The 15411-nt window shown below is 42.0% G+C and overlaps 1 protein-coding gene across 15 annotated transcripts in view; it reads left to right on the top strand.

Annotated features, from left to right (window-relative positions):
- The window catches only part of afdna (afadin, adherens junction formation factor a), a 151938-nt gene that overhangs the window by 49910 nt on the left and 86617 nt on the right, over positions 1 to 15411 (top strand). For 10 of the 15 annotated variants that reach the window (XM_034699047.1, XM_034699039.1, XM_034699038.1 and 7 more), the window contains exons 2-6: positions 10 to 205; positions 334 to 446; positions 3464 to 3621; positions 3869 to 4029; positions 12630 to 12787. In XM_034699047.1, coding sequence (XP_034554938.1) covers positions 10 to 205; positions 334 to 446; positions 3464 to 3621; positions 3869 to 4029; positions 12630 to 12787 — 786 coding nt within the window. The remainder of the gene's footprint in view (positions 1 to 9; positions 206 to 333; positions 447 to 3463; positions 3622 to 3868; positions 4030 to 12629; positions 12788 to 15411) is intronic. The other 5 variants (XM_034699046.1, XM_034699036.1, XM_034699042.1 and 2 more) reach the window with 1 other exon arrangement.

The following is a 15411-nucleotide window of genomic DNA, read 5'->3' as shown; positions in this document are numbered from 1 at the left end:
TCTCTCCAGGACTTGGAGTTCCATGGCGTGATGCGCTTCTACTTCCAGGACCGGGTCGCCGGTAACTTCGCCACCAAGTGCATCAGAGTGTCAAGCACGGCGACCACACAGGATGTCATCGAGACGTTAGCGGAGAAGTTCAGACCCGACATGAGGATGCTCTCCTCGCCGAAGTACTCCCTGTACGAGGTCCACGTCAGCGGCGGTGAGTCCCGTGAATACAAAGCCGAGCCGATATGAGTGAACATGTTTTAAAGAGAGGAATACTGATGATCTGAGGAAGCCGACTCTGAGATGAACTGATGTGTGTGTCTGTGTGTGTGTGTGTGTTAGAAGAGCGTCAGCTGGACCTGGACGAGAAGCCTCTCGTAGTTCAGCTGAACTGGAACAAAGACGACAGAGAAGGACGCTTTGTCCTGAAGAACGAGAACGACATCCTCCCCAAGGTCAGCTGCTCCGTCTGTTCACGTCTGTTTACTTGTTTGTTGTTCACTTGTTTGTCTGTTAACCAGTCGGTGTACTTGTGAGCAGACTCATCAGGTCATCCATCATGTGTAGAAGAAAATAACACCAAGTTTCAGGACAGTTGTACTATTATTGATCAGTTGTAGAAGATGAACACAGCACCAACACGCCTTATGGTTACCATATGATTACTTCTGTTTGAGCTCATTCCTCAGTTTCATCTCATTAAGCAGCTGTAGCTTTCTTAAAGATTTGATACAATCTATTCAATTATTAAACACCTGAAGGTTTCCCATCATATATAGTAGCGATAATTTTATACTATATATGTTTTTCTGATGTAGACTCTGTCGCCAAGAGTTTTAGATGGTGCTATATTTCATCACAGATGGATTCACTGAATCAACACGTGAGAGGAGATAAGCGCCAGTAGCAAAGACGTTTCAACACGGCTTTAAAATCCTTTTGAACTCAAAAAGCCGTGGCAGAGATCGCCCGGTGTTTTGGTTTAAACAGCGACCCTGTTAACTGGAGACTCTCAGCCGGATGCATCCCTCATAAACGTCTTTAGACGATCATTAAATATCTGATGAGGATATTTTGAAATCTTAATAAAAACTAAACTAGTTTGCATTCCCAGGAACTCCCTCTGTGTTTCAACAGCTGTGTAAACTCCACAAACACTGACACGTTCAGCTGAAGGTCTCCAGTTTACAGGGTCACTTTTAAAACCGGAACACCGGGAGGAGAGACGCATTCACGGTGGGCTGAGAGAAGACTACTGTTACAAGCTGCTAAATCAAGAGAATCACAGCTTCTTCTTTTGAAAAGTACACACACATACAAAAAAGATAGAACAAATAAAAACTAATGAAAGAAAGAGAAATCAAGAAAATCACAGATGGAAAAAACAATGACTCTGAATGGTTTTTGGAAAAATTTGAAAAAAAAAAATTGACAAAAATTTTTTTTTGACAAAAAAAAGTTGAAATATTTGAAAAAAAAAAAAAAAAAAATTGACATGAAAATTTTTGAAAAAAAACATTTTGACATGAAAAAATTAAAAAAAAAAAATTTGAAAAAAAAAAGAATTTGGAAAAAAAAAAACTTTGAAAAAAAAAAAATGGACAAATTTTTTTTTGAAGAGAAATCAAGTGATTCACAGATGTGTGTGATGTTATTGTGGACGGAGGGTCAATCGACCAATCAGACACGTTCAGCATTGCAGGCCCTGCCCCCCGAAAGTCCTGGGACCTTTGAAAAGTACTACCCCCCTAGCAGGTGCTTTTCAGGGAGGAGATTGTCTACCCCTGAACTAAATTTAGACCCTGGGTCCACCGGTCCAAACGCCTTGACTTTACAGTAAAGCTGATGACTTTGCACCAGCTCTGCAGTATTTCCTACCATTACATAATAGTATACTTATAAACCACATTTTTTAATCTATCGGATCATTGCATCGACTGGAATACCCCAAGATACACGACTGCAAAGTTTAGGCTGTAGTTTAGTAAGACAACATTGAAACATCTAAAAACAATACAAAGCTTCACAACAGTGTCACATTAACACATATATCTAGAAGACTGATGTATACAAAGGTCAATCAGTGATCACATGACCGGTTTGCCTTGAGCAAGCGAGTATCAAAGGCAGATACTGGCAATGATGTGGCATGAAGTCTCTTTTGGCATGGCATCATATTTAACCTTCAGTGGTATTTTTACAGCCCTTCAAAAAGTTTGAAATTTAGCTTTAACATATTGTGGATGCCTCTGGATTTATTTATTCCTTGCATTGTCAAAAAGCCCACTATTGAATGACAATCATCACTATTACTATACAATTACATATGTACCAATAATGCTTTAAACTAGTCAAAAACCTGTATCTGTATTTGTTTTATTTAATGTTAAAGGTGACATATCATGCAAAATTGACTTTCTAATGGTTCTTTACCTGAAATATGTGTCCCTGTCTACAAACCCCCCGAGAATGAAAAAAATCCATTCTGCCCCTGTTTTGATTTCTACACCTTTCTGTAAATGTGTGTGAAACGAGCCGTTTCAGACTTCCGTGTTTTTGTTACGTAACAACAATATCCGGTCTGTCACGGAGACAGAGCTCGGAGCTTGTTCAGCTGTAGTTGTAGGCTGTCTTAATAAACACAAAGGTCGGTTTTACTCCCCACGTCTGCAGATTTGAAGATCTAGTGGAGGATTTTTATTTATCATGGATAAGTGCTAGCGCTAGTTAGCATAGCTACATAGCTACATGTCCTAGCTGTAGCTGTGTACCAAGACACACGTCGACATACTGACAAATAAAACAACAAGAAACACTAAATCTGTGACCAATCCTTCATAAAAGGTCCTGCTGCCTTTCTGGTAGAGGTCGGTTTTACTCCCCACGTCTGCAGATTTGAAGATCTAGTGGATGATTTTTATTTATCATGGATAAGTGCTAGCGATAGTTAGCATAGCCACATAGCTACATGTTCGTAGCTGTGTACCAAGACACACGTCTACATACTGATAAATAAAACAACAAGAAACACTAAATCTATGACCAATCCTTCAGAAAGGTCCTGCTACAGGCGCCTCTCCGTCAGGATCAGATTCAGAGGGTTGAAGTAACGTGATCTCTGAGCAGCCGTGTATATTCAGCCAACATGTAAACATTAGATCAACGTGCTGGAGAGCCGAGGCACATCCACTTCCGGAGGGGGCGTGGTCAGAGAGAAAACAGAGTGTTCTGAGGAGGACTGAAGAAGAGGACTTTTCAGGCATGCCAAAATCTGATTTGTGTCTGAAGTGTTTTTTTGAGCATAAACTTTAAAGACATGTTTTGGGGACCTCTTAGACCAATATATATTGATGAAAAAAGCGTGATATGTCACCTTTAATGTTTAAAGTATTATTTTCTTTATTACAATCTGTGGGAGTGTCCCCTCGGTTCCTCTAAGAGCCTCATTCACTGTTCTTCCCTTTTCTACCAGAAGAGTCAGAGTAATGGTCCGGAGAAGGAGAAGGACGGAGTGATCCAGAACTTCAAGAGAACTTTGTCCAAGAAGGAGAAGAAGAAGGAAAAGAAGAGAGAGAAGGAGTTCGCCCGGATCCCTGATGGAGACGAGCAGGGGCTCAACAGGGAGGACGGGTAACACAAACGCACACCTCCACACTCGCAGTCATCCATCTTACTGTCCTGCTCTTACATCCTCTCAGTCCTTGGAGGGGGACTTAGCTTTTTTTTTAACGCCAAGAAAAGCACAGAAGAGGAAAGAATAGTGTTTTAAACTCTGACCTTTCTGTTCCTCCATCTGTCTTCTTCTTTTTATTAGTATTTTTCCACTTATTCTGTCGTCTCCCGCTCGTTCATCATTCTCTCATTGTGTGTTTTGTAGTGAAAACAGTCGTCTGGCTGCAGAGGTGTACAAGGACATGCCAGAAACCAGCTTCACGCGGACTATCTCCAACCCGGAGGTGGTGATGAAGAGGAGGCGCCAGCAGAAACTGGAGAAACGGATGCAGGAGTTCATGAGCAGCGATGGGAGGCCAGACTCAGGTATGCTCAACTCAAAGTCTCCAGGATTGAGGGAAGGGTTTAAACATGCTGTTAAAGTACACAACGTGATTCAATATGAGCTAGAGGGAGGTTTAACAGCACAAGAGGTTCCTACAGCCGGTCATCTATCAAGATGCATCACCTGGAGGAGAAGCTCTTTAGTCTCAGGGAGTTATTTAGGGCTTGATGACTCCCTTATAAAAGCTTGAGGACTTCTCAGTGCAGATTGGAGGACTTGCTGTGAGACTAACATCCATGCAACCTCTAACCAATCAGACAGTTATATCACAACAGCTTTACAGGAACAGCTTCTGAGCAAAAGACATAACATGCTTTAGTTGTCTTTAACTTTTATGAGTTAGAATGAAGACTTTTTTCTCATCTGCGCTCATGTGGATGATGCAGCACATGCAATATGACCTCAAATACAACACTAAAGCCAAAGATACAACTGAAACCAGATACTTTTTGTAACTAGACTTAAGGCCTCATTGATCAAGCTACCATTACAGAAACTTAAGCAATACTGATTTGATAACTTTGCAGATACCTGACATTTATGTTAGATGCCTTTAAGATCATCAGTATTCAGAAAGTCCTTGCTAATTTATGACTGGTGGTGTAACATCTAGTTACTACTACTGTAATCCATATTATGGCAAAACCAGATTATTTCATATTTATGATGTCTTCAGTATTAACCTACAATGTCAAATAATTAAAAACCATTGAATGAGAAGGTGTGTCCAAACTTTTGACTGGTAGTGTATATCCAGCAGTTTGGGCCTACGATAGCAATTTTATTTATAAAGCACATTTCATTACACGTACGTTCAATGTGCTTTAAAGGTGACATATCACGCTTTTTTCATCAATATATATTGGTCTAAGAGGTCCCCAAAACATGTCTTTAAAGTTTATGCTCCAAAAAACACTTTGAAATCAGATTTTGGTCTGCCTGAAGAACCCTCTTCTTCAGCCCTCCTCAGAACACTCTGTTTTCTCTCTGACCACGCCCCCTCAGGAAGTGGATGTGCCTCGGCTCTCCAGCACGTTGATCTAATGTTTACATGTTGGCTGAATATACACGGCTGCTCAGAGATCACGTTACTTCAACCCTCTGAATCTGATCCAGAATCTGATCCTGACGGAGAGGCGCCTGCAGCAGGACCTTTCTGAACAATTGGTCACAGATTTAGTGTTTCTTGTTGTTTTATTTATCAGTATGTCGACGTGTGTCTTGGTACACAGCTACGAACATGTAGCTATGTGGCTATGCTAACTAGCGCTAGCACTTATCCATGATAAATAAAAATCATCCACTAGATCTTCAAATCTGCAGACGTGGGGAGTAAAACCGATCTCTACAGCAGGACCTTTCTGAAGGATTGGTCACAGATTTAGTGTTTCTTGTTGTTTTATTTGTCGGTATGTAGACGTGTGTCTTGGTACACAGCTACAGCTACGACATGTAGCTATGCTAACTAGCTCTAGCACTTATCCATGATAAATAAAAATCATCCACTAGATCTTCAAATCTGCAGACGTGGGGAGTAAAACCGACCTTTGTGTTTATTAAGACAGCCTACAACTAGCATGCCTCCCTCCTAAGCTCCTTGTTAGCACACATTTGTGCAGGGAATGAAAAACGGAGGGGGGATTCAGTATTATTTTATACAGTCTATGGGCTGAACAAGCTCCGAGCTCTGACTCCGTGACAGATCGGATATTGTTGTTACGTAACAAAAACACTGAAGTCTGAAACGGCTCGTTTCACACACATTTACAGAAAGGTGGAGAAATCAGAACAGGGGCAGAGTGGATTCTTTTCATTCTCGGGGGGTTTATAGACATGCCAGGGAAACATATTTCAGGTAGAGAACCATTAAAAAGTCAATTTTGCATGATATGTCACCTTTAAATCGAGAATTAATAACATAAAGACATTTTTACAAATAGAATAAATAAAAACAGAAAAAAAAAGATGCAACAAACATCAGACACAGCAATCAGACAAACAGCAAATGTTGCTGCACATGCATCCAGTCACATCACTCATTAAATCATTCATACGCTTTAGAAAATAAATATGTTTTCAGTCTTTTTTTTAAAGTGGAGACAGTTGTTATGGACCTGAGGGCAGCAGGCAGTTTGTTCCAAAAAGATGGACCACAGTAACTAAAGGCTTCTTCACCGGACCTAGATTTGACCCTGGGTACATTTAAAAGACCTCCACCTGCTTTACAGTCATGAAAATATCAACAATTTGTTAAAGCAACTAGCAAAGGTTACCACCCCTACCTCTAATAATTGTAGATTTATCACACATTGGAATAGCACAGATGTCACAATGCTACTTATTTTAGAAGGAGCTACAGTACGATTTGAGTGGTCTCCAGTGTTTCTGAGAATTTGCTGTTGACATGAGGGTGGTCGGATGTCGGATGTAGCACCAATGAGTAACCATGCCAGTGCACAGTCTCAACATCTGGTTCCTTACCTGCAAAGTGATCAAAGAACAGCCACCTGGACCTATCCTACTTTTGCAGAACCTGTGTTATATCCATGCTGTTTGTCACCTTAAAGCTCCTGTGAGGAACTTTCAGTTTTATCAGTTTTGGTGCCACATGTGGGCCGAATCCAGTCTCTTATCTCTCTGCTGATTTTGTCATGTGTGTGCATCTGTAGGGATCACTTCCTGCTGGAAATATCCATCATATCAGTCAATTTGAAGCTCTGTAATTCACTTTGTCTGACACCTACCCCAGGAACTTCAACTAAAACTTGTCCATTCAAGCTTTTTGTGTGCATAGTATGTCAGTTTTGTATTATAATTAAAGTTGCATGTATATTTTTCCATGACAGCTGCATTAATATAAAGTAGAAAGAACAAATAATCAGTGTGGATGAGATTTATGCAGCTTTTTATGCTGGTAGTTTGACTTCCTGAACTCTTAATCGGACATAGTAGTGACTTTTTGAGTGTTTTTACAAGCTAGAAATGACATCAAGAGATCAATAAGTCCCTGTCTTCTGATTGGTTGGGGCTAATCAGAACCAAACCAGGCAGAAGCTCACAGCACACATCACCTGGCTCAAACCTCCCCTGATGGGATTTAAAGAGGCACCTCACAGCAGCAGAAGGAACTAAAGGAACCTGGAAAAAGGAGGAAAAGGTAAACAGAGCCGAATTTAAAAACCTGCTCCCGGAGAGAACGGGACACCATGCAGAGATTCACCTTTTCCAAATGACAGTGACCCAAATCTCACAGCCAAACACACACAGCCCCGGACCGGCCTCAGAACAAGTGTGAGGCTTAACGAAAACCTGACGTGAACCTCTGAGAAAATCTGCAGAGCGACCTGAAAATCACAGTTCACTGCCTGCTCCTTATCCAGTGTGACGGAGCCGGAGAAATCTGCAGGGAGGGGGGTGGAGGGAGCGGCTGCCGGAGGTGTCCTGGAGATGTTATCACTGCCAGACTCGCTCATTTTTCAGAGGAGAATACATTCAGAACCACGATATGAAGATTGTTTTTACCCCTCAGGAGATAGCGACGCTTCTTTCCTCCTTTTGAATCCACATCAGCTCGGGGACAGGGCGCCATATGTTGTTGGAAAGTGTCACGCTGACATGTTTACACTCACAAAAAGACATGTTAAGTGAAACAAACACAGGCTGCTCAGAGTGTGACTCAGGCATTACCTAATCACTCTGCCAGACAGACAGATGGACCAGTGAACCGGCTCTAAAAACAGCTTTAACCACTGTCCTCACTCACACACACACACACAGACACACACACACACTGGGACAGGACTGCTTGTGGTTAGACAGTGACGTTCTCCCAGGAGAGAGAGGGCTATTTTAACTAAACTCACTTTATGTAATGCGCCTGAAAATCCTGTTTTGACTCACTAAAGATCGCCTTGTGGGATTTACAAAGGTGATCATTTCTAGGTTGACACATCGCGGGCTCAGGGCCGCGTGTTCCTCGTGGTGACAGCGTGATAAATGTTCATTTTCAGAGAACTACAGTCACAGCTGAAGGTGTTAGGACAATTAATTTAGACCTTCAGATTATCAGGTTGTGACCCTAAATGTGTAGAGCTTCAAACAAAAGCCAATTACTCCATGGTAAGAATCTAAAACTCCAGACTTATTGATCATGTTGGTTGTTTTTTTAAGCAAAGATGTCAACACTTTGCAGTTTTCGGCCCCTCAAATTGAAGAGTTTCCTGCTTTTCTTCGTCGTCGTTCTCAATGTTGAGTTTGTAGGTGTTGGAAAGTTTGATGGACTCAACAGGCAAACAAAGGATGCTACTCTGAGCTAGGGGAACAATTACACAGGACTTCCACCAGATCCGTGTCCTGTCCGTCTCCGATTGGCGGCGGTCCAGCTCCGTGCTCTCTCGTCCGTCAACACCCACCGGTTGCGTTTTTGAATCCGGTGGGCATCTGGCAAAAGATAGAGACGCAACCGGAATGCAACGGAGTGGATCCAGTGGAAGTTAACACATTGGCTAGAATAGAAACTTATCAGCTCCGGTGCCGTGACGGATTGGTGACGGACCGGACACGGATCTGGTGGAATTCGGCCGTTAGAGTAACTGTGACCAGCAGATGAGTCAAAGGAATAGTTTGTTGGAACCATAGACTGTAAAAATAGTCCTAACACACCTTCAAATTGAGCGGTTTGTTTGCAGTAGGGACACAATAGTCATCGTCTCCAGCTACGCTACAGCGTTCGTCTCAGTGACGTCACCAATATGCATTATGAAGCCTTTAGATGATGGTCGCCATGTTGGAAAAGCTGACTCCAACTGACTTGCTCCTGGAGGCGGAGTTGCTGCCTGGCAATCAGCTACAACTTTCTCACCTGTCAGTCAGATCAGCCACGCCCCCTGTAACCAAACCCCCCAAAATAGAATACCTGACACAGTCTTTCTTTCTTTTTGTACCTGGCTATAAACACCTTAAATTCTATGAAAACTTGAATTAATCTGTAATGCATGTAAATGAATGTGATCACTCATAGGGTTTCCTCGTCTTTTGGAGCCAGCCTCCATTGGACACTAGGGGAACTGCAGTTGTTTTGCACTTCTGTATTGGCTTCATTTTTTAGCGCTGAAAGCTGCCACTTTGTTGGAACCCCAAATCTAAGAGTTTAATCTCCATAACCAAGTTTCACATTTTCATTGGTTGGATTCTAAATTAAAGATGCACAATGGAAAGACTTAGGAATTAGTAAGGGAAGGTAGAGACATGTCCCTACTGATATCCAGTTACTGGTGACCCAAAAACCCTTGACTGAAGCCGGCGGTTCTAACCACTTAGGGTGAAACATTCAAATGAATAATGCAAGTTTTAACCTTTGATGATTGGGAACTTTCTTGTCCGTCGCCATGTTGGAAAAGCTGACTCCAACTGACTTGCTCCTAATTTAAAAACGTGCAAACAGCTACAGCGTACCCACCTGTCAGTGAAACTAGCCACGCCCCTAAACAAAGCTATAAAAGGACTTGTTTAACCAAACCCCCCAAAAATCATACCTGATACAGTTTTAGGATTAAAGCATTACTTTTTATTTTGGACCTGGCTTTAAAACACGTTAAATGCTACGAAAACGTGTATTAACAGTCAAAGTGTTTCCTCGTCTTTTGGAGCCAGCCTCCATTGGACACTAGGGGAACTGCAGTTGTTTTGCACTTCTGTATTGGCTTCATTTTTCAGCGCTGGAAGCTGCCACTTTGTTGGAACCCCCAATCTAAGAGTTTAATCTCCATAACCAAGTTTCACATTTTCATTGGTTGGATTCTAAATTAAAGATGCACAATGGAAAGACTTAGGAATTAGGAAGGGAAGGTAGAGACATGTCCCTACTGATATCCAGTTACTGGTGACCCAAAAACCCTCGACTGAAGCCGGCGGTTCTAACCACTTAGGGTGAAACGTTCAAATGAATAATGCAAGTTTTAACCTTTGATGAATGGGAACTTTCTTGTCCGTCGCCATGTTGGAAAAGCTGACTCTAACTGACTTGCTCCTAATTTAAAAACGTGCAAACAGTTACAGTGTACCCACCTGTCAGTCAAACTAGCCACGCCCCCAAACAAAGCTATAAAAGGACTTGTTTAACCGAAGCCCCCCAAAAATCATACCTGATACAGTTTTAGGATTAAAGCATAACTTATATTTTTGACCTGGCTTTAAACACGTTAAATGCTACGAAAACGTGTATTAACAGTCAAAGTGTTTCCTCGTCTTTCGGAGCCAGCCTCCAGTGGACACTAGGGGAACTGCAGTTGTTTTGCACTTCTGAGTTTGATCATTTTTCAGCGCTGAAAGCTGCCACTTTGTTGAAACCCCAAATCTAAGAGTTTAATCTCCATAACCAAGTTTCACATTTTCATTGGTTGGATTCTAAATTAAAGATGCACAATGGAAAGACTTAGGAATTAGGAAGGGAAGGTAGAGACATGTCCCTACTGATATCCAGTTACTGGTGACCCAAAAACCTTCGACTGAAGCCGGCGGTTCTAACCACTTAGGGTGAAACATTCAAATGAATAATGCAAGTTTTAACCTTTGATGATTGGGAACTTTCTTGTCCGTCGCCATGTTGGAAAACCTGACTCCAACTCACTTGCTCCTAATTTAAAAACGTGCAAACAGTTACAGTGTACCCACCTGTCAGTCAAACTAGCCATGCCCCCAAACAAAGCTATAAAAGGACTTGTTTAACCAAACCCCCCAAAAATCATACCTGATACAGTTTTAGGATTAAAGCATAACTTATATTTTGGACCTGGCTTTAAACACGTTAAATGCTACGAAAACGTGTATTAACAGTCAAAGTGTTTCCTCGTCTTTGGGAGCCAGCCTCCAGTGGACACTAGAGGAACTGCATTTTTTTGCACTTCTGAGTTTGCTTCATTTTTCAGCGCTGAAAGCTGCCACTTTGTTGGAACCCCAAATCTAAGAGTTTAATCTCCATAACCAAGTTTAACATTTTCATTGGTTGGATTCTAAATTAAAGATGCACAATGGAAAGACTTAGGAATTAGGAAGGGAAGGTAGAGACATGTCCCTACTGATATCCGGTTACTGGTGACCCAAAAACCCTCGACTGAAGCCGGCGGTTCCAACCACTTAGGGTGAAACGTTCAAATGAATAATGCAAGTTTTAACCTTTGATGATTGGGAACTTTCTTGTCCGTCGCCATGTAGGAAAAGCTGACTCCAACTGACTTGCTCCTAATTTAAAAACGTGCAAACAGTTACAGTGTACCCACCTGTCAGTCAAACTAGCCACGCCCCCAAACAAAGCTATAAAAGGACTTGTTTAACCAAACCCCCCAAAAATCATACCTGATACAGTTTTTAGGAATAGAGCATAACTTTTTATTTTGGACCTGGCTTTAAACACGTTAAATGCTACGAAGACATGTGAATTAACACTCATAGGGTTTCTCATCTTTTGGAGCCAGCCTCCAGTGGACACTAGGGGAACTGCAGTCTTTTCGCACGTCTGTATTTGCTTCATTTTTCAGCGCTGAAAGCTGCCACTTTGTTGGAACCCCGAATCTAAGAGTTTAATCTCCATAACCAAGTTTCACATTTTCATTGGTTGGATTCTAAATTAAAGATGCACAATGGAAAGACTTAGGAATTAGGAAGGGAAGGTAGAGACATCTTCCTACTGATATCCAGTTACTGGTGACCCAAAAACCCTCGGCTGAAGCCGGCGGTTCTAACCACTTAGGGTGAAACGTTCAAATGAATAATGCAAGTTTTAACCTTTGATGAATGGGAACTTTCTTGTCCGTCGCCATGTTGGAAAAGCTGACTCCAACTGACTTGCTCCTAATTTAAAAAGGTGCAAACAGCTACAGTGTACCCACATGTCAGTCAAACTAGCCACGCCCCCAAACAAAGCTATAAAAGGACTTGTTTAACCAAACCCCCCAAAAATCATACCTGATACAGTTTTAGGATTAAAGCATAACTTATATTTTGGACCTGGCTTTAAACACGTTAAATGCTACGAAAACATGTGAATTGATGTGAATGAACACTCATAGGGTTTCTCATCTTTTGGAGCCAGCCTCCAGTGGTCACTTGGGGAACTGCAGTTTTTTTGCACTTCTGAATTTGCTTCATTTTTCAGCGCTGGAAGCTGCCACTTTGTTGGAACCCCAAATCTAAGAGTTTAATATCCATAACCAAGTTTCACATTTTTATTGGTTGGATGCTAAATTAAAGATGCACAATGGAAAGACTTAGGAATTAGGAAGGGAAGGTAGAGACATGTCCCTACTGATATCCAGTTACTGGTGACCCAAAAACCCTCTACTGAAGCCGGCGGTTCTAACCACTTAGGGTGAAACATTCAAATGAATAATGCAAGTTTTAACCTTTGAAGATTGGGGACTTTATATTGTAGAAGCAGACCTCAATCATTTCAATAAGATACGATTTATTCAGACATTCTCAGCCATGAATGAGTGCATTAAAACACACCTTCGTTCATGCCTGCTGGTCTTTTATTTGTAGTGCAGTCTCAATGGTTAAAACATCTTTCTGTTCTTTCCTGCAGGAGGAACTTTGCGGATATACGCCGACAGTCTGAAGCCAAACATCCCGTACAAAACCATCCTGCTCTCCACCAGAGACACGGCCGACTTCGCCGTAGTGGAGGCGCTGGAGAAGTACGGGCTGGAGAAGGAGAACCCCAGAGAGTACTGCATCGCACGGGTAAGAGACCTTATCGTGTAATCCTGAGCTTAACTCTGTAAACAAACCTCCTGAACCTCCTTGTCCAACATAAATCACATCCTGCCTCTCAAGTTGAACTAGTCTGAGTGTAGCGGACTGTGAACTTGTGGTGTTGTGTGATTCACGACCCCTCCAGCTGCAGATGATCCCTCCGAACACATCATGACGATCACACTCTGATTAATCACAGATCTATTAATTGACTCTTTTAGTTTGGAGAGTGTTTCTGCTCTTCCCTTCTTCTTAACACCGACATCCTTTTTCCTCCCTGCTACACACAACCTCTGTCTTCATGTCTCATCGATAAACACCTCCATCACTCTTCAGAGGCTGTGAGGAGGACAGCCAAGGTCACGGTCATGCTCACACTCACACATAGACACACAGATGAACGCACACACGCCTCTCTGGACGGGTGGATTGAAACAGAACGCTGCTTGGCACTCAAACCTTTTGGGAGGGATGCAACTCAATTGCTTTCAGACTGAGTGCTGTAGCAGCAGATGCTCTACGTCTGTGTGTGTGTGTGTTTGTGTGCGTGTGTGTGTGTGTCTTTCTGTGTCAGTGTGTGAAAGTGTGCATGTTCGTGCATACGTGAACTTGCCTGCCCCCTCCACAGCCTCTCCCGTATCTATCCTTTCAGATGGACTGTGTGTCGATAGCCAATCACATGAACTAACTCCTGCTCCCTCAGCCAATACAGTGAAGGACCCTCCAGAGACCACACAGACACACACACACACACACTCACTGACGCACACACACTGTTAATAGTCAGTAGCAATTTGCTGATGAGGCCGCAGCACAGGGGAAGTCCATTAGCTTAGTGAGCATGAGGACTAAGCAGCGGCGTACTAGCTGGTAGCATGTTTGCTGGTGTGTTTATGTGCAGGGGGAGGGGACGTGAACTGATGAGAACCAACAGGATGAAAATATGTCGGGCGGCTGTGCTTTACTTTAAAGAAAACTCAGCCACACTGTTTTATTCATGGAGCCTGAGAGCATCTTTATCTCGTCACAGAGGAGAAAAGTAAGCCTTTGGGGAAAACAGAGTACTTCTTCTTCTTTCTTAAAAACATCAACACACCAGTTAGTCATCACAACAACCTAAACTAGAACAATTTGTTACAGCAGAGTCATCTCATGGGGAATAAGAAGATTAAAGTTTGATCATTCTGATTTATAGAATCATTATTTTAAGATAACCGCCAAGGCTGCACGATTTCTGCCAAAATGATCACCATGTTTTGTTTTTTTAAAGTAATATTGCAATCAAATTTCTTAAACACGATTATTTATTAACTTTAGGGACATTTTTAAAATTTTATTCTTAAATAATAACATAAATATACTAATTGGTTTGGATTCAGATTTGAAAATGATGCATTAAATAACAAGAATATCCCAGGAAACCGACCCAGGTGTTTTTAGCTCACACTGACTGCAAACATGAGCTCTAATACAGCTTCAGGTGGTATTAAAGCTCCTCTTTTATGAGTAGGCTAACTTAATTTTGATGCTAACAGATGTAGCCGCTCATGCTACCTTTCGGCTTCTCGTCAGGGTTTATTGTAGAATTCTAGAATAGGAAAGTCGTTCCTCGTCACTTCCGCTTCCCGTTAGGACCGTTAACTCTGTTTTAAAATGCTCTGTAAGCTTCATACTCGCTTTAATTCAACGGCATTTAAACTAGAAACTGTAAAATCTATTGATGGAATCGAGTCAGAGCATTAGCAGCAGCTCTAAACTTTGAATTTGTACACTGAAAAAACAAGTGTGATAACTTTCTGTTCTGCAGGGGCCTCAAGTTGATATCTAAAGTCCCGCCCCTTCTTGATACTGATTGGTCATTGATGAGGAAGTGACATTAAAGCTGCTGGGAGGAACTTTTGATTTATATCAATTGAGGTGCCCCATTGTGGACAAAGTGATACCTCTTATTTCTTATTCTTATCCAATCTGCAATGATGAAATGTTCAAACCAAGCCAGAAACCTTGGTGTAGTCAGAGACTCAGACCTTAATTTCAGCAGCCACATTAAGACAATTACAAAGTCCACCTACTATCACCTTAAGAATATATCAAGGATTAAAGGACTCATGTCTCAGCAGGATGCAGAAAAACTGGTCCATGCATTTATCTTTAGCAGACTAGACTACTGTAACGGGGTCTTTACAGGACTCCCTAAAAAGTCCATCAGACGCCTGCAGCTCATACAGAATGCTGCTGCTCGAGTCCTAACAAGGACTAACAAAGTAGACCACATCACTCCAGTTCTTAGATCCCTACACTGGCTTCCTGTCTGTCAGAGAATAGACTTTAAAATCCTGCTGATGGTTTATGAAGCACTGAATGGTTTAGGCTGATCTGCTACTACTTTATGAACCACCTGGACCTCTGAGGTCATCAGGTACTGGTCTGCTTTCAGTCCCAAGAGTCAGAAGGAAACATGGTGAAGCAGCGTTTAGTCATGATGCACCACATATCTGGAACACACTCCCTGAAAGCTGCAGGTCTGCTCCAACTCTCACCTCTTTTAAATCAAAGACTAAGACTTTCTCATTTACCACTGCCTTCCTATCTTAGATTATTTTAACCCACTT

This window comes from Notolabrus celidotus, chromosome 13 (genome assembly GCF_009762535.1).
Source record: "Notolabrus celidotus isolate fNotCel1 chromosome 13, fNotCel1.pri, whole genome shotgun sequence".
Classification (NCBI taxonomy): Eukaryota; Metazoa; Chordata; class Actinopteri; order Labriformes; family Labridae; genus Notolabrus; species Notolabrus celidotus.
The sequence above is the reverse complement of the archived record's forward strand: the minus strand, read 5'-3'. Positions and strand labels throughout refer to the sequence as shown.